Source organism: Ictalurus furcatus, chromosome 3, assembly GCF_023375685.1.
Source record: "Ictalurus furcatus strain D&B chromosome 3, Billie_1.0, whole genome shotgun sequence".
Taxonomy (NCBI): domain Eukaryota; kingdom Metazoa; phylum Chordata; class Actinopteri; order Siluriformes; family Ictaluridae; genus Ictalurus; species Ictalurus furcatus.
The window spans coordinates 14,378,637-14,402,750 of NC_071257.1; the positions used below are offsets into that span (position 1 = coordinate 14,378,637).

Consider the following 24,114-nt stretch of genomic DNA (forward strand, 5'->3'; position numbering starts at 1 on the left):
TGAGTGCGCTTCAGTCAGCAGAAGGCCAGAAGACGCGGTACCGCAGCAATCAGCGGAATCCCGCTTTCACTCGCTCTCCTCCTCCCCCCTGCTCTCTCTCTCTCTCTCTCTCTCTCAGATATACTGTACAGTACGGCGTGTCTTACTCAGCGTGTGAACGCACATTTTCTTCTCTCTCGCCTCATTGGATCACAGCGCAATAGGCTGAATGTATGCAGTGCGCGCCATCTGTTATACTTCAGCACAAACCGCGGCTGGCTCAGGCGCATGTGAATGGGTCTCTTCTTGTCGCTTTTGCTAGTGTTTCGCAGGCCGTTTCGTTCAGACTGAGGGGTGTTGTTTTCGAACCATGGCTGTGCTGCATCCCCGCAGGAGGAGAGACGCGCTGGTCTGGCTGCTGCCTGGACTGCTCGGAGTATGGTAAGTCTACAGCTCAGGAAGGTCAAATATAATTGAAGTAAACCTGAACCCTAGCCTGCAGTTCTGCCTTGGTTCTGTTTAGTCCGCCTGAAGTGGCTGTGAGTGCAGCAAACCGGTTTGAGACGTTCTTCAGGCCCGTACGCGACGTTAAACTGACATTTCTTTGCTTGTACCCAGAAGAAAATGATTCTGATTGATTAGACTTGCGGTACAACATAGGGAAGAAAACTGAAGCTGATACATCATATTGCTTAAGCAGGTTGCTGTTTGTTTTAGCCAGCAGCTAAGTGCAATGTCATTTCCTGAATCAACCGTGAGGAGACTTCACTCTGAAAATCCTGTTTATCCATATAATAAAGGAAAGGGGGAAAATAATACAACACTCCTGATTTTTGTTTTTGTATTTGATTATTTACACAGCGTTGGTATTAAATCCATATCCTCAGGTATAGGCTAGCTGACTTCTCCTTGTAGGTGCATGAGAAGGATACAAGGTTTGATACACAGCAAATTCCTCGGTGTTGAATGAACTTTTCCATGGTTCATAAGTATCCAGCTGGACTTGGTGGTATTTCAACACAATTTTTTTGTATTAATATTTGAATATTTAAGGCTTTGGATGAAGCATAAAAATGGATCATATGAAGAGCTTCTTCATGAGGGTTTTGTACAAGCTTGTTGTGATTCTACATGCAGAAAAAAATATGATGAAATGTATTTCTTATCTTCCTAATGATATTGTTTTTTGGAATTCCCTCTGATTCAGTCTTTGGTGAACAATATCTACAGCTGGCCTCATAGGCCCTGCAATGGTACTGATGACTCAAATCAGGAGGCGTGGCTACATCTAGCAATAGCAATATAGCAGAGTGTCAATAATGTATTAGTAATAACAAGAAACATAAGTGGTTTTATTTTTTTGATTCAATCACTGATACTTCTGGCACATCTGATCACTAATCTGATACAAATCTGAAAAAAAAATCAGTATCAACAAAAAAAGACTCTGTCAAAAAACCCAAAAAACCCACAGAGTTTAAATCTGAGATCCTCTGAGATCCTTTTTTTAAATAACCATTTTCTATGTTAGGATTCATGTCAGAGCTTCCATTTGCTGTTTAAGGACTGGAATCCACTGGATTGGACTGTGAGGGAATTTGGAATTTCCTGCCCTGTAAACTGAATAAAAGTGTAGATGAATTAGAAAGGTATTTGGCAACAGTGATGCTTCACATGAGGCCAGAACAGTCACAGACAGAAAGAGAGATGTGGGAGATCATTTAAAATGCTAACCTTTTTTGGTTCCAACCTTCAGTCAGAGTCAAGCCACATCTTCATTAATCATTGGAGTCCTTCAAGGAATCATTTCTGACTTCCATTCTGCACTCATTTAATAGGTACCACCAGCGTTGGGTAGGTTACTCGAAAAAAGTAATCCACTACAGATTACTAATTTCTTCTTTAAAATTGTAATCTAATTACATTACTGATTACTGCATTTAAAACATAATCAGATTACTAATTAATTTACTTTCACGTTACACTACAATGTGAAACTTATAGTTCTTTCTGTAATTCTACCGCGCGTCAATATATGACATGATCAGAAAAAGTTGGATTTATTACAACACTCACCTCAGGGGTTGTCACTGTTTGTAGAAGTACCAGACTGATAAAATTGCTAAGATATAATTTTATGGGTTTAGCTGCTACAGTGCCATGCAGAGTACATTATCTTTCCTTATGCTCTGCTCATATCATGTTCATGTAAACTGGAACTCATAGACATTTACACACCTTGTTTTCCTGCTCAGCATCAGAGGATATTACTGTTTCAGTTTCAACCCCTTTAATGGTTTAAAAAAAAAAATCAGCGTATATCCATTTTTCCTCACACTGACTTTGAGCTATTGTTTGGCAGAAATGAGAACTATCAACCAATAAGACACTAATAAGTGTTTATTATTGTTATATTGTATTATAATCAGCCAATAATAAGTGTTTCCACATATTTTCCTGTAAACCCTGTTTGATTGATCTTGTCTCCGTTCACTGAAGATGTAAAATGACAACACCTCCGGATTCTCTTATTGACGTTCAGTTACAAAGTGACAAACCGCTCCAAGTGCAGAATTATTCGGGGATGAAGAAAAAATCTAATAGGCAAAATGTGATTTATTAAAAAAAAAAAGTACTTAATATTGTTTTCGTAACAATAAATTTGTAATGCAAGTAACATAATTTTACTGACCTCAGTAATCAAATTACATCCATTTAAAATGTAATGCATTACATTACTTCTTTATCAGAAAAACGAATTAGATTACAGTAATGCGTTTCTTTGTAACATGTTACACCCAACTCTGGGTACCACATTCTCAGTATCTCAAAGATTTTACAGTAATAAATTATATGCTTATACTCTCCTTATGTGAGTGTGACGAAGGGAGGAAGAGGGGAGAGAGAAGGAGCGAGCAGGAGAGACAGCAAGAGGGAGAGGGAATAGAGAAAAAAATGGTTCTTCAGTCCCCAGACATGCTGTCATCTGGTCCTCAGCCAGCTGGGAAGCGATCCCCCACAACGCTGGTCGATGGCACTGGACTTTCTGGCAGATGGCCACGGCTCCTCCCCTTTTCAGGTGGATGGCAGCTGCACCTCCATCCACCAGAAGGTAACAGGTCCTCCATCCCTTGGCGGACGGCAGCGACTCATCTGTCCTCCCCAAAAACCACTCCAGCACCACCGCCTCACTTTCCCTCAGTTCCGCAATCCTCCTACATCTCTGACAACGCGTCCCTCCTCCTTCCCGGGTTTCGGCACCACTGTGACAATTTCAAAGCTGAGCAAGGAGGAGGTGGGAATTGGCTGAACATAAATGTAATATTCAATAATAAACAGAACATAAAATATACACACCAACGTAAGTCAAACATAAAGTGCACGTGCGTCTTTCTCTCTTGTGGTGCTTCCGGCCACTCCTTCTTCACTCTCTCCCACTGATTAGACAACTCAGTGCCAGGTGTGCATCCTCACAGCCTGACCCTTCCCTCCTCCTCTCCTTGTCACACTGTCATCATATTTTCTGTCAGGTATCATTATTAGTTTACTTTCCAAACTTGGTAAATTTGTAACAATTCTCATGACTTAATTTGTTGGAAATGGTAAGGTTAGGTTTGGGGTGTTTGCACTTTTTCTTATGACTTCAGTCTAACGTCCACACCACATCATCCTTGTTTGTTTGAATTTGTATGAAATATGTACAGTATGTGAGTTCTCTTGGTTCATTCAAACCACTTTCCGTAGAGATGTTTCTCCCTGTGTTTCTCTCTATTGCTGTCTCTTACTCTATGCCTAATTCCTCTTGTCTAATGGATCTTTCTCTATTTCTCCATGTTATCAGCATGGCATTCGGACCCAGTAAAGCTGAGGAGGATGATTATGAGGATGTTCCCATAAATAAAACTTGGGTTTTATCCCCAAAGGTTTATGACAGTGATGTCACCCTCATCTTGAATAAATTACTGCAGGGCTATGACAACAAACTGCGACCAGACATTGGAGGCAAGTTACTACAGCAACTTTGAATTGACTCCCATTTTGATAAACCTCATTTTCATTGATTGACAACTGAGCACAAAGTCCTACAGGGCAGTTAGAAAGTATAGCAATAATTATGCTTAAAACAGAATAGAATATGTGGATGAGGTATATATGGAAAAAGTCAAACTGATATAGTGGCATACAAAAGTTTGGGCACCCCTGGTCAAAATTGTGGTTACTGAAAATATTTAAGTGTGTAGAAGATGACCTGATCGCCAAAAGGCATAAAGTTGAAAATTAAACATTCTTCTCAACAAATTAAGCGAGATTAGTGTATTATTTTTCTCTGTACAATTTTAGATAAAAAAAGGGGAACACCATGAAAGGAACACCATGCTAAAGTTTGGGTACCCCAAGAGATTTGAGCTCTCAGATGACTTTTACCAAGGTCTCAGAACTTAATTAGCTTGTTAGAGCTATGGCTTGTTCACAAACATTGTTAGGAAAGACCAGGTGATGCAAGTTTCAAAGCTTTGCATCAGCAAAAGCTAGACTTCTCAAGCCTTGTCCCAAAAAATCAACAGCCACGGTCTCCTCTTAGCAGTTGCTTAGCATTTTGAAAATTAAAATAATTGATTCCCATAAAGTTGTAGAAGGCAAAAATAAAATAGCAAAGTGTTTTCAGGTAGCTATTTCCTGAGTTTGTAATGTAATTAACAAATGGTGGTAGGCAGATATGGCTGAGGTCAAGTTGAGGTCTGGAAGACCAAGAAACCTTTCCAAGATAACTGCTTGTAGGACTGCTAGTAAGGCAAATCAAAACCTCTGTTTGACTGCAAAAGACCTTTAGGAAGATTTAGCAAACTCTGGAGTGGTGGTGCACTGTTCTTCTACAACAGGATAATGATACTAAACACATCTCGAAATCCACAATGGACTACCTCAAGATTCGAAAGCTGAAGGTTTTGGCATGGCCCTCACAGTCCTCTGACCTAAACATCATAGAAAATCTGTTGACAGATCTCAAAAGAGCAGTGCATGCAAGATGGCCCAAGAATCTCACAGATTCTTAGCTGGCTACAAAAAGTGTTTACAAGCTGTGATACTTGCCAAAGTATCACATTTCTCGAAACTGACCAGGCAAAAATTATTTTATTTTTTTTTGCTGTGTTCAGGGATATCATGCTGGAGTGCTTTTACTTTGCTAGAAGAATATAAGATGAATATGAATATACAAGATACTGTCCATAGCTCAGTTGTTTAAAATGACTGATCACAGCTGTATCAGGGTACAGTAGAGTTAAATCAATGTTGATCTTCCTTCTTAGTCTGTCTGCATAAGTGCATATGACAAATGGACAAATATATAAAGAAAGAAAGAGAAACAGGAACAGAAGTGGGAGAGAGGATGAGTGGAGTTCATTAGTGCTCAGAGCCGACAGTGAGGGGGTGTGAAGTGGCCCTGTGGGCTTTCTGTGATTCATCCTCCCTTTTGAACTGCATTGTTTTGATGCTGTTGAAATAGTGCAACACAAAGTCATTTATTTACATATAATTATTTTTGTATTAGTGAGTTTAATTCAAAAATACTAAGACACAAACCTTTACATTTCACTTCAAACAGGATTTCAATAGGTTGTGGATGACTTCAAATTATTTATCACCTTTAATTATTAATAATATAATCTATATCTATGATTGTGAATGTACAATAACATCAGTATGTTAATTAAAATGTTAGTATTAAAAAGCATTACATTGATTTGAGTCCACATCTCAGTAGCGTTGTATTTTTTACAGTAAGACCCACTGTCATCGAGACAGCCGTGTATGTGAACAGCATAGGCCCAGTGGATCCCATCAACATGGTGAGCTAATACCACAGACCTACACAGATATTAGGAAGATGTCATCCTTATAACTTATAAATATATTAACATTTACATTTTGGTGGATTTTGTTGCTCTGATCATTAGGAGTACACCATAGATATCTTCTTTGCTCAGACATGGTATGACAGCCGGCTCAAGTTTAACAGCAGCATGAAGCTCCTCATGCTAAACAGCAACATGGTGGGAAAGATCTGGATCCCTGATACGTTTTTCCGCAACTCCCGGAAATCTGATGCCCACTGGATCACTACACCCAACCGACTTCTGCGCCTTTGGAGCAATGGACGTGTAATGTACACTCTGAGGTGTGTCATTGCAGCCATTTTGTTTATGCTTGTGTTGGTTGATTGTTGTTTGTGCAGCTGAGATTTGTGCTTTTGTTCTCCTGTCCTGTAGCATTTGCATCTGTAAGAAAAAAAAGCCCCTGCTCTCTGTTGACACATATAGTTTAAGTCATTAACTCATTTAATCCACATCTATTTATGTTAGTTGAAACTGAATAATAGACTGAGGTGATAGTCATGAAACATAGTAGTTCGCACAACTCAGTGCATTTGTGAGACTCAACCTTTTTTTTTGTTTTGTTTTTCTGACATTATTCTGTTTTTGTCAGGTTGACTATTAATGCGGAATGCTACCTTAAGCTGCATAACTTTCCTATGGATGAACATTCGTGTCCGCTGGAGTTTTCAAGCTGTAGGTGTTAAAACTGTTATCATCAGTCTGTCACTCAGCCTCAGCCCCGTCCTGAGTGCTGCTGGCCAAACAATCCCACGCATTGCCTTTGTCAGCTGACCAATTTTCATTCACCACCTATTGTGGCCAAATGGTTCCCAAACATTACCTCTGGCCTGCCCCAAATACCATCTTCCAGTCCCTCAATGAGGAAGGACAGTGTACCATCCTCCCGCAGAATACTCATCACTCTTCAGCCGCCTTTACATTAGTCTGTATTTCAGTGTGTCATTCCTGCATCTGCTGTCTGTGCTCTCCCTCAGCTTCTCATATGTGTTATCAGTCACCCTGGGTAGAACATTGAGGAAAAGGCATGATATGTCTTGTATGCCTCAGTGCCATTCTGCCATTCTTTTGTGTGTGTGCTATACATTATAGCTGAGTGTTTGTGATGTACAGTGCATGAGCTTTTTGGAGATGTGTATGTGTGTGTTTTATTTTGCAGATGGGTATCCAAAAAATGAGATCCAGTATAGATGGCAGCGTCGCGCTGTTGAGGTAGCTGACCAGAGGTACTGGAGACTTTACCAGTTTGCCTTTGTTGGCCTGCGCAACACATCTGATGTGGCACATACACAGTCTGGTAAGTTGTCTAATAAAGATGATAATTAGATAACTAGCTGAGCAGTGAATGTCAGTCTGTGGAATGTCAGTGACATTCGGTGACATTGTAGTTTCCTGTAATGTTAAACAAAGGGATTTTAGGGCAACGATTCAGCTCCACTTTATGCAATGTTTGTGAAGTATAAAAATCAAAATGAAAGCAATCCTACCTTGAATGGGGTCATGTATGCTGTGTAAAATCGGTTCTAAACAAGGTTAACAGCAACAGAAATGTGAAATTTGACTGTCAAGGCACAAAATATATATATATATATATATATATATATATATATATATATATATATATATATATATATATATAAAATATTAGTCTGTGTGTGTTGTGTTCTTACACGATCATCAAAAATCTTTTTTGATGATTGTTTTATTCAGGGGAGTATGTGATTATGACTATCTTCTTTGATCTGAGCCGGAGAATGGGCTACTTCACCATCCAGACCTACATCCCATGCAGCATGATTGTAGTGCTGTCCTGGGTTTCCTTCTGGATCAACAAAGACGCTGTGCCTGCCCGAACATCTTTAGGTAGCTTGCAAGCTAAATTCAGAATCGATAAAAAAATAAATAAATACCATTTTACACAAAGCACACAGATTTTAACACAGGTCTTATTAAATTATATATAGTTTATCTAATTTCACAAATTCAATTTAATCATGATTTCAGTTGTTTGTAGGGAATTGCTGTTCTTTCCCATTATTAGTGTATTGTTTTTTTGTTACAGGTATCACAACTGTCCTTACTATGACAACCCTAAGCACCATATCCAGGAAGTCATTGCCGAAAGTGTCTTATGTGACAGCCATGGATTTGTTTGTGTCTGTTTGCTTCATCTTCACCTTTGCTGCACTTATGGAGTATGGAACACTGCACTACTTCACCAGTAACCGTCAGAACAAGAAAACCAAGTCGAGCAGTGCACCGGTGAGCTTATAATACTCTGTGCATTGTGTGGCAGAACAAAACAAAACAAAAGCAGTTCTAAACAGTCCTTACAGGATTTCAGAGTTTTTTATGATTGGTGCGGAGAGTTTTCTTCTTCAGAAAACTACTTGAATTGGTGAAATTGCAACGGCACAAAATTGTTTTACACGGTCTTTCTCTATGATGTTTGTTGGTAAATGAGACCTTTTAGCTGTACTCATTTTCAACGCACGTGAATTGAAGAGGGCTTTGATTGAATGTGTGTTGTGATGATGTCACATGATGTGTTTTGGCCCAAATCTGCGGTAATTTTGAAAAATTGCAAGCTCCTCAGAATATTGTGGAGGTTGGTTGATTTTGCGCTAATTACTGTGATTTGCAAAATCTCAATCCTGGAGGGACTGTCTAAGCATCAAATAAATATAGATGGACAAAACATGTATGTGATCATAGCAACTTACTCAAACAGATGTAGAAACTCAAACAGATATAGAAACTCAAACAGATATAGGACTTCATGGACCAACCACAGCGAAAACATGACTTTGAACATAAAATTTAAATAATGTTTAATAAAATGCAATTTCTTCAGATCTTTTAGATTAAAAATTTTTTCTTTTTAACTATTTAATTAAAATGACAGTTCTTAAAATGGCCAAATATAACTCAGCATAATAATAACTGTTTTTTCATTATTCTTTGCCTAAGGTCTAGCCAGCATTCGAATGTGCAGAATAATTTTGTGTTCCTTTATGCCAGAAATCAAGCATGGCGAACATCAGACCAGGGACGTCTCTGCTCCAGATGAACAACATTGCGCCTTATGATGATGATGATTACGCATACGAGTGTCTGGATGGGAAAGACTGCACAAGTTTTTTCTGCTGCTTTGATGACTGTCGCTCAGGGGCATGGCGTGAAAACAGGATGCACGTTCATGTGTCCAAAATTGACTCCTACTCCAGAATATTCTTCCCAACTGCTTTTGGCCTCTTCAACCTTGTGTACTGGATTGGGTACCTCTATCTCATATAAAGATATGGTGTGAGTGAGGCTTGGACTCATTTGAAATCTAAGAAATATTTGAAAATCATTTGTAACTTTCCCTTCCTCTCGATACTGTATAAGAGTGGGTTTATAAGAGCCACCCACCAGTGGTGTCTTCATTCTTTGATATGATGTATTTTACTAGGTGAGAATGTGTTAGTGAAGAAAAGAAAGACGAGGTGCATGTGACATGTTAGACGTTATAGTTCAGTATTACACTACTTTGAAAATTACCAGCAGGAACTTTTTTAAAAATCGGAAAATCTGATTAATATTGAAGACTATTTGAAACATTTTGTGCCATATCAAACACGTTCAGACAAATCTGCCTTGCTCAGTAATAAACCATCTTTAAGGTATGCAGTGAAGGATACAATTCAAAAACTTGCATCGTTACAGGTGTAGCACAAAAACATGTTTTGTGCTGCATTTTGTGGACAAATAAAAATATTTTTTAGCTTTCAGCATACCCAGTAGTTTAACAATATTAACAGCTTTTAGCAGGAATTTAACATATAATAACATGTTTACCTATGTACTAGTGGCTATATAGATGCTGAACTGAGTAGATCTTATCGTAAATGACTTACATATATAATTACATGTATATTTATACAAATATCCAGCTTCCTTGTGCCCTCTCAAACCAAAGCGTAGGTAGATTAAGATTTTTCGATGTTCTAAAAGTTACCCTTAAGCCATTCTCTTGGAAATAGCCAATAATTACAGCCTACTGGGTTAATCCTATCTCTGTAATAACTGATGTACAAATGTCGCTGTGCATTTTCACACACACACACACACACACACACACACAGTCATTAATATTTACTGAGGAGATGATCAGTAATGTTCCTAACAAAGCCTCTCATGTAGCGCACTATTGCCAAGAAGTTCACAAAGCCGTCCTCTTGTCCGTGATTGTCCATCAGAAGCTTTGCTCATTGTTTGCTCTTTGCAAGTGTCACATTCCTTTAATATAATGACACATCAGAGACCCCATGGATTATAGAAGTAAATGTTCTTGTCTGTAAGTCAAATTTGGTCTTTCTTTTTCCCTCAGCTCTTCAGAACTACTCCAAGTGCACACAGTCAAAACTATAAACTATGTAATTTCATCTTGTCAGCTTATGACAAAGCCATGGATGCCTTTTGTGTAGTTTAACACTTAGATTATTTTGTAGTAGACCATTCAGATGGTAACCATGATAAAAAGAGGAACATTCTAAGCATGATCTGATTTTTCCATGTTAATTTGTAGTTCCAGTTCTAATTTACCTATGAGCGGTCATTAAAAAGCAGTTTGTGTGTTTGTGTGTGTGTGTGTCTGCCTCACTCACCCCTTTTCCAGCTATGCTTTTTCATGTCTCTGTTAGTTTGCATATTTTATTTTCATAAATATTTGCCATATGTCCCTTCAGCAGGTTGCAATTTAGCCTCTTCCTGTTGTAACATATTTTCTAAAGTAGAATTATGTATTGATGTGTTTCGTGTCCAGTAAGCCTTGACACATCTCACAAGTCATGAAACATGCTCTTTCACTCAGTCAGTGGTTGAACATTTAGTCCACCCTATGCAGAATGCTGTCTTTAATAGCGCTGAATAGCAGTGAACATTTACAAAATGAAATCTATTTATATTTTTTCTATATAAATAGATAAACAAGGCATTATAAGAATATGTTGTACTTTTCCATCATCACCATTTGCTGTTATTAATAATAAATAAATAGATTTCAGTGGTTTGCTTAACAGCGTGTGTGTGTGTGTGTGTGTGTGTGTGCGCGTGTGTGTGCTTGCTTGTGTGCGCGTGTGTGTGTGTGTGCTCCATGCTGTCTCTAGGTTTTACTATACTCTCCTGCTTGACTTTTTTTTTTTAGCCCTTTCTCCTTGCAGATGTTGTTAGCTTGTCCTCTCTGTGCTGCACTCTTCACCTGTTAATAAAGTTGTGTAGTGTGTAAAAAAAACAAAACTCAACACTGTGAAAATAATAATAATAATATAATAATAAATCCGTGCCTGAAAAAAGCTGAATAAATTCTATGCTGTTTTTGCTTGTGTTAAATATTTAGCAATTCATTGAAATGCAACATAAGGAAGCAGGAATGTAGTAAAAAAAAACAACAAAAAAAACAACAACAACAACAACAAAAAAAAACAAGTTTTGATTATTTTTCTCAGATGGCTGAACTTCGGAAAAGATATTATCAACTAATTATTTAATCCTTTCTAATTAATTTTTCAGGTAATGTGCTGAGTGCACACCCCAAAAAAGTCTTGGTTATGATGTCATTATTTGCTGATTTAGATTGCCAACTTAGTCTTGGGAAATTATATATCTGATGTTTATTCTTTGATGATTATTGGACAATGATTCTGCATGATCCTCTGTATTTTGAGCTTATTCTCTTCAGTGAGCTATCACAGACCCTGATGATTGCAATGGCTTAAAGAGGGACAAGGCTTCTGGGTAATAATTGCAATGAATAAATTAAAAGCCTGTTGATGTGTCCCAGTGAAAAGAGGTATAATTAACACTGTTGATGTCAATTAAAGATCCCAACTATAAATCTCCTGACTCTTCAGCTTGTTGAAAAGTGTGTCAAGAGCTATAAGCAGTCAATCAAACTGTAGTTCGATCACATAAAGACATTAAAAAAAGCTATGAAAGGCTAAAATAATGTGGGGCTCACATCATCCATGCAGTGTGCTGGTCATTATTGTGGTAATGTTCTGATTTAATTCAGTAGGTAGGGTGCTAGAGCAAGCTTCTGCGTAGATTACTTATTCATGTTTGTGTGAATTTGTTGACCTCGTGAAAGAGTGATGATGTTGAATATACAGTCCCCTCTGAAACTATTGGAACGGCGAGGCCAATTCATTTATTTTTGCTGTAGAATGAAGACATTTGGGTTTGAGGTCAAAAGATGAATTCGAGAAGAGAGTTTAGAGTTTTTATTTCCTGCTATTTATATGTCGATGTGTTAAACAACATAGAACCTAGCACATTTTGCATCAGAACACTCAATTTGTAGGCAAGCAAAATATTTGAGCATTTGACTGACAGGTGTTTCTTGTTACCCAGGTGTGTCCTGTTAGATTGACTGTATAAACAATAAATAGGTCTGAATATCTACTCTTGGTTTTAGCCTTCAGTTTCACTTGTGAAGACTGGGTTTGGTGTTTAAAAGGATAAGTCAAGATCAGAGAGCTGTCTATGGGAGAAAAGCAAGCCATTTTGAAGCTGAGAAAGAGGGGAAATCAATCAATAGCCAATACAACAATTTGGAATAAATTGTTGAAGAAATTGAAAAACAAAGAAACCACTGGTGTACTGAGCAACAGACAACAATGAGTCGGGCAAGGAAAATGGCAACAGCTGATTACTGAAACATCATGAGAGCTGTGAAGAAAAACCCAAAAAACAGGCACTGACATCACCAACAACCTCCGTAGGACAGAGGTGAAGGCATCACAGTCTTGAAGAAGACTTCATGTGCAGAAATATAGAGGCCATACCACAAGATGAAAACCACTCATGAGCAGTAAGAATCAGAAGGCCACATTGAAATTCACAAAGAAATACAGAGATAAGTCACAAAACTTCTGGAACCAAGATTAACCTCTACCAAAGTGATGGAAAGGCCAAAGTGTGGAGAAAGAAAGGACCTGCTCATGATCCAAAACATACAAGCCTATCTGTAAAATATGGTGGAGGTAGTGTCATGGTTTGGGCTTGCATGGCTGCTTCTGGAACAGGCTCACTAATCTTTATTGATGATTTAACTCATGATGGTAGCAGCAGAATGAATAAAGAATGAAGTTTACAGGAACATTTTATCTGCCGATTTACAGAGAAATGCATACAAATTAATCAGGAGGAACTTTTATCATGCAGCAAGACTTCATCAGAGAGAAAAGTGGAAGGTTTCTGGCCAAGTCAATGACCAGACCTTAACCCAATTGAGCAGCATTTCACCTGCTGAAGAGGAGACTGAAGGGAGAAATGTACCCACCCCAATGAGTCACAGGCTTGATGCAGTTATAGCAGAGGACAAGGGATATGCAACGAAATATAATTTACTTTTATTTACTTGAAGACTTATCTTTTCCTATACTTTTGCTCACCTAAAAATTAGGTGGTCTGATACAAACGGATCTTTTATGTTGTTTAACACATCTAGATATAAATACCAGAAAATAAAATCTGGAATCGTAATTCTCATATCCAACTTTTGATCTCAAGCCCAAATGTCTTTGGTGTATATCACAAACAAATGAACTGGCCTTGTTGATCCAATAGTTTCAGAGGGGACTGCTTGTTCTGTACTGTAATATTGCCTTAAAATACCACTTCTAACTAGCAAGCTATCTAATGTTAGCCAGCCAACATTAGTAAACATGATAAGTGTTAGACTTTAAAAAGTATTGAAAAAAAAAAACACCCCAGTGATTAGTCATTTAATGCCTGCAACAAATAATACAGGTGGGTGACTTAATTTCAGGTTACAGTAGCTAAGTATCAGACATTATTCTATTTTTCAGGCTATGACTATATTTAGCTGTATGCGGTACTAATAAAATATAGCTAAGTAGCTTCCTCATGTAGATTGTGTAAGTTTTACTCATATTCAGAAGATTTGTACTAAAACTGCACAAGTAATTATTAGTCAGTACTTCAAAAACAATATTATTTCTTTTTAAAAAAATCAGTTTTTTGGAAATATTAATAAAAATGACACAAAATAATTAAATTATTAAACCAATTTAATGACCTTCTTGAGTGAATAATTCCATTGATTTTTGTTCTATAATTTTGTGCCTTATACTATACTCTATTGTGCAAAAGATGCCTTCAGAAATAATGAAATTAAAGGCTTCCACATTAAAAAATATTGAAAGAGCAGTAAATTGTAATAAAGTAAACAAAGTGAATGTTTGGTGTGACAATGTCATATCGCAGCAAACCAGCAACGACAGTTCCCAGAATACAACACAAACTACAAACATGGCTGACGAGGACTACACTTCCCATACATGCACACACACCATCTCCTGAGTTCTGGGACACCTGCACCCAATCACACACACACACACACACACACACACACACACACACACAGTATTTAAGTGACGCTTGGAACATTACAAGTTTGCGAAGTAAACGCTCAGCATCTTCATCTCTGTCATTAGCCAAACCTTATATTCCGTGTTCGCTATTCTGATTTGATCCCAACTTTGTTCTTTATCTACCATTCTCTGCCCTGCCTAGTATTGCCTGTTTGCCTGATCGACTAACCTCTGCTTGCCCCGTGACTATGATTTCTGCCTGCTCCTTGTATTTTGTGTTATTCCTACCTGCGTTTGCTTCCACCTCAGGTACCGTAACGTGACAGATTACTTTGCCACTTCATGGAAGCAGCGTGTAAGCCGGAATGGCGCCCATGGAAGATTGATGAGTGACCATCACCAACAGCTAGCTTACCTAACGGAGCAGGTGGCTCGGCTTTCTTAATACGTGCCACACGCCACGCCGTCCCCTGCTCACTTTTCTCCACTACCGATGCCGGAAAGGTATGCTGGAGAACCGGCGCAATGTAAAGGGTTCCTGCTACAATGCTCTCTGTTCTTCGCCAGCTACCCGGACATGCCAGAGACTCCTAAGATCACCCACTTCTTGGAACTCTTAACCGGGCAAGCTCTGTTTTGGGCTACGGCATTATGGGAGCGGGAAGGCAATTCCATCTCTTCTATGGAGGAATTTACTACACTTTTCCGACATGCCTTTGATCATTCTCCCGACGGATGGGAGACAGGACAGGAGCTCATGACTATGACACAGGGTATGCGTGATACTGTGGAATATGCTTTCGAGTTCCGTACCATCAAGGAGTGGATGGAATGAACTGGCCCTCAAAACAGTGTTTCGCCAGGGACTGAACCCAGAAATAGCGAAGGAACTGGCCTGTCGGGATGAACAACTCTCCCTTGATGCGCTCATTGACCGTGATTCATCTGGATCGACTGCGGCAGACTAACCGTCTAGCACTGCGCGAGTCCAATTTCCCTGTGCAAAGAGCCGCCGCGGAGCCCATGCAGCTGGGGTGGGCGCAGCTTCGTGAGGAGGAGAGGGACAGGTGTCACCGAGAGTTTTGCTGTTTTTACTGCGGAGAGGACAACCACCTCATCTGTCAGTGCCCTCTCAAGTCTCAGCGGTCCTCCGGGGAGAGCGGGAGCACCAGACCCCAGCCCCAAAGGGTGAGTCCCATTCAGTTACTCACAAATCATGTCTTCGTTTTACCTGTTATGATTGAGCACTCAGGGGTGTCTACTGTTCTCACAGCACTGATTGACTCGGGACCAGCAGGCAACTTCATTGATCAGAGAACAGTGCACGACCTTGACATCCCCGTTCGTCCCCTACTCCAGCCACGTCGCATTCAATCCATTGATCAATCCCCCATAGGAGGACGGATCATCTCACACTGTACAGCACCCCTTGTTCTCTAGGTCAGTGCCCTACATAGCGAAACCATTGTCCTCTATGTCACTGTCTCTGCCAGGCACCCCATCATTTTAGGCCTCCCATGGTTGGTGCTACACAATCCCCAGTTTTCTTGAACTGACAAACAGGTCACCCACTGGTCTACGTACTGCCATACTCACTGTCTGCAATCTCCAGTTATCCCGGTGGCAGCAACGACAGTGGAAAGTCCCACTCCACCCGCTCCAGTCCGAGTTCCACCTGAGTATCATGACATCATGGAAGTATTCAGCAAAGAGAGAGTGACTGGACTATGATTGATCACATGATTGCGCAATGGAAATCCTATCAGGAATTAGCCCACCTCGAGGTCAAGTGTATCCGCTCTGACAGACTGAACAACAGGCCATGGAGGAGTATATTCAGGAGGCGCTCCAACAGGGATACATCAGACCTTCCACATCCCCCACCTCAGCAGGTTTCTTTTTTGTGGAGAAGAAGGGAGGCACCCTTAGACCATGCATCAATTACCGGGGCCAAGTTTCTGTTAAGTACCATTATCCCTTGCCACTTGTACCTGCAGCCCTCGAACAACTAAGATCAGCAACCATCTTCACTAAACTGGACCTGCGTAGTGCTTACAACCTGGTTCGACATCCGGGAGGGGGACAAGTGGAAAACGGCCTTCAATATCACCTCGGGCCACTATGAATACCTGGTCATGCCTTATGGACTCTCTAACGCCCCCTCAGTGTTCCAATGTCTCATCAATAACGTTCTAAGACACATGCCTGGGAGGAGTGTCATCACGTACATTGACGACATCCTAATCTACTCTGCATCCATTGTAGAGCATGTCATCCATATACGGCAGGTTTTACACTGACTCCTGTAGCAGCAGCTTTACGTTAAGGCAGAGAAGTGTCAGTTCCATCGGCACACGATGTCATTCTTGGGATATATCATCAACCCAGAGGGAGTCAACATGGACCAAAGTAAGGTACAGGCGGTGGTGGAGTGGCCCACGCCACGAACTGTCAAGGAATTACAACGGTTCCTAGGCTTTGCCAATTTTTACAGACGGTTCATCAGAGGATTTAGCTTCATAGCACACCCCTTAATGTCCCTACTACGTGGCAAGCCGAAGCAACAAGCCTGGACCCCAGCTGCCCATGAAGCATTGAATAGACTCAAGGAAGCATGCACGACTGCTCCCATCCTCAAACACCCTGATCCTTCCAAGCCCTTCATCGTGGCAGTTGATGCCTCAGAAACAGGAGTGGGAGCCCTCCTATCACAGAGGTTTGGAGACAAACCAAAGCTTCACCCCGTGGCTTTCTTTTCAGAGAAATTATCCCCAGCAGAACGTAACTACGATGTGGGGAACAGAGAACACTTGGCGGTCAAACTCACCCTGGAGGAATGGAGACATTGGCTGGAGGGAGCCACGCACCCATTTATCATTTTCACTGATCATAAGAACCTGGAGTATCTACGTACGGCCAAACGCCTCGCCAAGCCCGCTGGTCCCTTTTCTTCTCCCGATTCCAGTTCACCTTGTCCTATAGACCAGGATCCAAGAACACCAAGGCCAATGCCCTGTTGTGGCTTCACAGTACAGAGAGCTGAGTCAACCACATGGATTATATTCTGCCCCCTTCCTGTGTAGTCAGCACCATCAAATGGGCATTGGATCAGGTCCTGGCATGCCTTCCAAGGCTGCAAATTCCTGCAGCATGTCCACCCAGTAAGCAGTTTGTTCCAGAGCAACACCGGCTGGAGCTCATTTCCTGGGCCCACACAGCGGTGGCTACAAGTCACCCAGGAGTACACCATACCTACCGCCTGTTAACCGAGAAATACTGATGTCAAGGGAGGTGCAGCGTGTAGTATCCTCATGCTCGACGTGTGCCCAGGCCAAGGTACCGCGAACACTGCCCGTAGGCAAGCTTAAGCCCCTACCCATACCAGCATGCCCATGGTCCCACCTGCCCATAGATTTGATCGCTGACCTACCAGAGTCGCAGGGAAACCCTTCCATGCTAGTGATCGCCGATCAATTTTCAAAGTCCCTGCATCTCATCCCATTACCCACCATCCAATCAGCCATTACCACAGCCGAACTGTTGTTCCAGCACGTGTTCAGGTTCTTCGGGATCCCAGGGGAGATTGTCAGTGATTGGGGCCCACAAATCACGTCCTTTTGTGCCACGAATCCAGAGGATTGGTGTCGATTCCTCCCTTGGGCGGAGTATGCGCAGAACTCCCTACAGCATTCAGCGACACAACTCACCCCCTTCCGGTGCGTCTTAGGCCACCAGCCACCATTATTTCCATGGAACGGCAACCCCACCGACTCGCTGTCGGTTGATGAATGGTTCCACAGGAGTGAGCAGGTTTGGGAAAGCACACATCAACACCTAGTGCAAGCCACACGCATCTACAAATGGAAGGCTGGTCATCACCGGAGGGAACATCCCAATTACTAACCTGGTGACAGAGTGTGGCTATCCACTAAGGACTTGAAGCAGCCATACCCTTGCAAGAAACTCAACCACAGGTACATCGGACCCTTCAAGATTAGCAAACAGATGAGGTCATGTACAAGCTGGAGTTACCCAAGCACAGCCGCATCGCCCCTTCATTTCATGTCTCACGCTTCAGACCAGTCATCCTGGGCCCATTGGCCACAGCAGTGTCACTAGACTCCCCACCTGATCCGTTGGACACTGACGGCTAATCGGCCTACCGTGTCAAGAACATCCTTAATTCCAGGCGCAGGAGAGGCAAGCTGGAGTACCTCGTCGACTGGGAGTACTATGGACCAGAGGAACAGTGCTGGCTCCCATCTTAGGACATTCTTGACCTAAGGCTGTGTAAAGACTTTCATGTCGCTCATCCAGCGAAACCAGCACCCAGGAAGACGGGTAGGCCTAAAACGAACTCGGCTCCCGAAGTGAGCCCGGGGGAGGTTCTCTGTCATATCGCAGCAAACCAGCAACTACAGTTCCCAGAAAACAACACAAACTACAAGCATGGCCGATGAGGACTACACTTCCCATACACGCGCACCATCTCCTGAGTTCTGATCACGGACACCTGCACCCAATCACACACACACACACAGTATTTAAGTGACGGTTGGAACATTACAACTTTTCGAAGTAAACGCTCAGCAGCCTCATCTCTGTCATTAGCCAAGTCTTATATTCTGTGTGCGCTATTCTGTTTTTGATCCCTGCTTTGTTCTTTGACTACGATTCTCTGCCCTGCCTAGTATTGCCTGTTTGCCTGATCGACTGACCTCTGCTCGCCCCGTGACTATGATTTCTGCCTGTTCTTTGTATTTTGTGTTATTCCTACCTGCGATTGCTTCTGCCTCAGGTACCGTAACGTGACAGACAACTTGTGTTTTTAACAATGCGTCAGTAGTCTCAGGTACAATTTGTGTGGTTTTATAAGTAAATTGACTGGCAAATTTTATTGAGCATCTTGGAGAATCTTCTGGAGACTTTGACTGTCGCACTTTCTTTTTTCTAAAAAGTGGTCTGTTATATAATATGTTGCTTTCTTTACAGACGTACAAACATTTTTGTTTAACATTACATTTTTTTGTTGCAAAAGTACTGTTTGGAAATATATAACGTTTTTGTACTGTCTCAATAATGCAGAAATCATCTATAACAAAAAAAAATTGTTTTTGCTTTTTTTTTTTGCTAATATAAAAACTGTTTTATAGCAAATCTCATGCGTTTGCCCAGCTCAACACAATAAAATAAAGAAATACATAATACTGAAGACATAAAATGAATGGCTGAGGACTATAATTGTGACAATAATATCGACTAATGTTTGCATGAATGCTGTAAAAGTACTAGTCTTAGGCAAAATGATTTCAAGAACACATAATACAGTGTAACATAATGTATTTGTATCTCATTAAATGTTATACACCTGCAACTATTAGAAAAGGTACAAATTCTAATCCTACAATTACCATTCATATCTGTTCATGTTATCAATAATGTGCAAATGTGGCTATTGACTATAGCAGGTGTCTTGCTTTGTATATCAGGAATTTTCCCTGCCTATACATGCTTTAATTTATTGCATCTGCATGAAAAGCCTCATATTTGGTGGTTTGTGATAATTACTGACCTCAGTCCATAAACACAGTAACTAAATGATTCATTGTTATGCAGGACAGTGAGTCTGGTTAGACCTGCAAGCTGCATGCTGTGGAATACATAAGCTACAAGGGCAGGGTCTTCACCTCTGTCAAACTGAGGATGTAAAAATAATGTCTGAAGGAACCTGAGGTTAATTAGCAACCTGCAAACAAAATACAGTCCTCAGCTTGACATTAAGGTGAAGCATGTTTTCTGTAGTGCAATATATTTGTTACACATATAGGCCTGTGGGTAATTTGCTAATTGTGCTACCTCCATTTGAGATATAATCATTACCTTGCAGTAGAGTAATGTCCACTTGTCACTTGGTTAATGAACAAATAGATTTACAAGAGAGCTACAGTGATCTATGATGATGTTGGTGTGCACGTTAAAGTCTGTTTGTAATGCTACAGCTCTCACTCTCAGCTTAACGTTATCTCAAGTAGGGAGTGTTTTTCTTTTAGTATGTTGACAGTGTTTATAGTCTAACTATAGTGTCAAGTGTAGTGTGTATGTGTGACTCCTGTTTGAACACTACAGTTACTTGTTATTAGATGATATCAGAAGTGTCACGTATTGTGACGTAACGGAGGTAAGGTAGGATGCAATCGCAGTATGAACAGTTTTATTTAAGAGAGAGACAGGCAGACAAATCCAAAACGTGATGCACAAACGTAATCCAGTAACATGCAAAGTTCAGGCGATCGGCAAACAGGCATAAAGGGGCGAGGCAGGAATCAAGGTCGCGGTCACGGAAATACAGGGTCGAGAAACAAAACAAGAAACATGAACTATAGCGCGGGACTGGTAGCGGAGAAACCAGTAAACTAAACTAACGAGCCTAAACATGAAACTGACTATGACTATGGAACGCATTAAACACATCTACTCTGTTCTAGTCTAATATTCCGCATTGAGTGTTGCGAGGCATGCGGTATATATGCGGACATGATTACCCTCGCAACTGCTAACAGCTGAGGGTAATCCTGACACACGTGACATGACAACCAATGACAGGACGGGGAGGAGACATGACATAAACAATAACAAAAGCACATGTTGAAATGTCACTGCTGTCAACATTGGAAAAGCAGGTGCTCGCGCATTTGTGCTTAGAGCATGCTGCTTCAAGGGGGAATCATGACAGAACCCCCCCCCCAAAGGCACTCCTCCTGGAGTGCCCCGAGACATCCAACTTCTTTGGCGGCCCCGGCCCCCTGGGCAGAATGTCCCAAGCAGAGCCAGGCCACTGCACGGTGTTCTTGGCGGAGCAGGGAAACAAAGCGCTGTACTCAGCAGAGCAGGGAAGCAGGGCGACGTCCTCGGCAGAGCAGGGAAGCAGAGCGACATTCACAGCAGGGCAGGCAGGCTGAGCAAAGTCCTTGGCGGAGCATGAAGGCAGAGCGATGTCCTCGGCGGAGCAGGAAAGCAGAGCGACGTCCTCGGTTGAACAGGGGAACAGAGCGCTGTACTCAGCAGAGCAGGGAAGCAGGGCGATGTCCTCGTCGGAGCATGAAAGCGGAGCGACGTCCCCGGCTGAACGGGTAGGCAGAGCGACAACCACAGCCGGGCAGACAGGCTGAGCGAAGTCCTCGGCGGAGCATGAAAGCAGAGCGACGTCCTCGGCTGAACAGGGAAACAGAGTGCGGTACTCAGGAGTGCAGGAAAGTGAAGCAAAGTCCCCTGTAAGGCCAGGGAGAGGAGCGTGGGTCTCCACGAGGCCAGGGAGAGGAGTGTGGGTCTCCATGAGGCCAGGGAGAGGGACGAAGCTCTCCGCGAAGCATGAGGGAGGAACGATGTTCTCCATGGAGCAGGAAGGCAGAGTGATGACCTCAGCCGAGCAGGGAGGCTGAGCGACGACCTCAGCTGAACAGGGAGACTGAGCGACGACCTCAGCTGAACAGGGAGGCTGAATGATGACCTCAGCTGAACAGGGAGGCTGAATGACGTCCACAGCTGAGCAGGGAGGCTGAGCGACGTCCACAGCTGAACAGGGAGGCTGAGCGACGTCCACAGCTGAACAGGGAGGCTGAGCGACGACCTCAGCTGAACAGGAAGGCTGAGCGATGACCACAGTTGAACAGGAAGGCTGAGCGACGACCTCAGCTGAACAGGAAGACTGAGTGACGTCCACAGCTGAACAGGGAGGCTGAGCGACGTCCACAGCTGAACAGGGAGGCTGAGCAATGACCTCAGCTGAACAGGAAGGCTGAGCAACGTCCACAGCTGTGCAGGAGGGTTGCAGCTCTGGAGTTGATATCTCCTCGTAGATCTCAGGCTGGGGCTCTGAGGTCACCAGGTGAACCTTGGGCATGGGCAGAACTTGGGCGGCTGCGTCGATAGACTCGGGCGTAAGCAGAACTTGGCTGTGCATGTCGGCAGACTCGGGCATGAGCAGAACTTGGCTGTGTGTGGCAGCAGACTCGGGCGTGAGCAGAACTTGGCTGTGCGTGTCGGCAGACTCGGGCATGAGCAGAACTTGGCTGCGCGTGTCAGCAGACTCGGGCGTGAGCAGAACTTGGCTGTGCGTGTCAACAGACTTGGGCGTGAGCAGAATTTGGCTGTGCGTGTCGGCAGACTCGGGCTTTGGCAGAACTTGGGCGGTCGGGTTGGTAGTCTTGGGCGTGGGCTGAACTTGGGCGACCGGGTCGGTAGACTTGGGCTTGGGCTGAACTTGGGCGACCGGGTCAGTAGACTTGGGCGTGGGCTGCACGTGGTCAGCAGGTTTGGACTTGAGCATGACTTGGTTAGCAGGCTTGGACATGAGCATGACTTGGTCAGCAGGCTTGGACATGAGCATGACTTGGTCAACTGGGTCAGCCGGCTTGGACTTGAACGGAGCTTGGTCAGCAGGTTTGGACTTGAGCATGACTTGGTTAGCAGGCTTGGACATGAGCATGACTTGGTCAGCAGGCTTGGACATGAGCATGACTTGGTCAACTGGGTCAGGAGGCTTGAACCTGAGCATGACTTGATCAGCAGGCTTGGACATGAGCATGACTTGGTCAACTGGGTCAGCAGGCTTGGACGTGATCGGAACTTGGTCAGCAGGTTTGGACTTGAACGGAACTGGGTTAACAGGCTTGGGTGTGCACCGAGCTTGGTTGTCCGTGTTAACATCAACTTGGTGGCTCATCCGCTCATAATGCATGTGGAGTGGAAGATCAGCACTGTTCGCCACATTAACTCCCTTCAACAGCTCATCCAAGTTGTAGCTCTGTCCTGGTTCTCCAAACTCCCTCAGAAACAGGTCCGAAAACTGCCTACTGTCGTCCAGTACCCGGGGTCTCATGGCTGCTACTCGCTGTGCCCACTTGCGAGCTGGGCCAAAAAATCGGGACATCATGAACTTAATCCATTGTCTCTCCCTTGGCTTCGGGTCAAACAGGCTTGAGAAGTAACTCTGGCAGTCTATCATAAAATAGTCCGGATAACCAAAGAAGCCATCATACCGATCGGGAAGGTCCATGAAAGTCCATTGTGAAAACTGCATAGAATCCAAGGCGGGGACTTGATTGGCGTGGACCTCCGGGTTCTGCGTCCTCTTCGTTCTCGTGCTGCATCCATGATGGGCGGAATATTCTGTCATGTATCGTGACGTAATGGAGATAAGGTAGGATGCAATCGCAGTATGAACAGTTTTATTTAAGAGAGAGACAGGCAGACAAATCTAAAACGTGATCCACAAACGTAATCCAGTAACATGCAAAATTCAGGCAATCAGCAAACTGGCATAAAGGGGCGAGGCAGGAATCAAGGTCGCGGTCACGGAAATACAGGGTCAAGAAACAAAACAAGAAACATGAACTATAGCGCGGGACTGGTAGCAGAGAAACCAGTAAACTAAACTAACGAGCCTAAACATGAAACTGACTATGACTATGACTATGGAACGCATTAAACACATCTACTCTATTCTAGTCTAATATTCCGCACTGAGTGTTGCGAGGCATGCGGTATATATTCGGACATGATTACCCTCGCAACTGCTAACAGCTGAGGGTAATCCGGACACACGTGACATGACAACCAATGACAGGACGGGGAGGAGACATGACATAAACAATAACAAAAGCACATGTTGAAATGTCACTGCTGTCAACATTGGAAAAGGAGGTGCTCGCGCATTCGCGCTTAGAGCACGCTGCTTCAAGGGGGAATCATGACAAGAAGTCTGAAAACTGTCAGAATGGTGATTTGTTAACCTTCTGACTCTCCAACACCTCCAAAACCAAAGAGCTTATGATCAGCTTCTGGAAACAGAAGGAGGACCCTGC

General features: G+C 42.6%; 1 protein-coding gene across 1 annotated transcript; it reads left to right on the forward strand.

The window, feature by feature from the left end:
- On the forward strand, positions 1-11,065 carry gabrg1 (gamma-aminobutyric acid type A receptor subunit gamma1). Its single transcript, XM_053620911.1, has 9 exons — positions 1-420; positions 3,821-3,981; positions 5,761-5,828; positions 5,937-6,157; positions 6,466-6,548; positions 7,033-7,170; positions 7,584-7,736; positions 7,936-8,135; positions 8,895-11,065. The coding sequence occupies exons 1-9, from the start codon at positions 350-352 to the stop codon at positions 9,168-9,170; spliced, it is 1,371 nt and encodes a 456-aa protein (XP_053476886.1). The 5' UTR covers positions 1-349; the 3' UTR covers positions 9,171-11,065.
- The last annotated feature ends 13,049 nt before the right edge of the window (positions 11,066-24,114 follow it).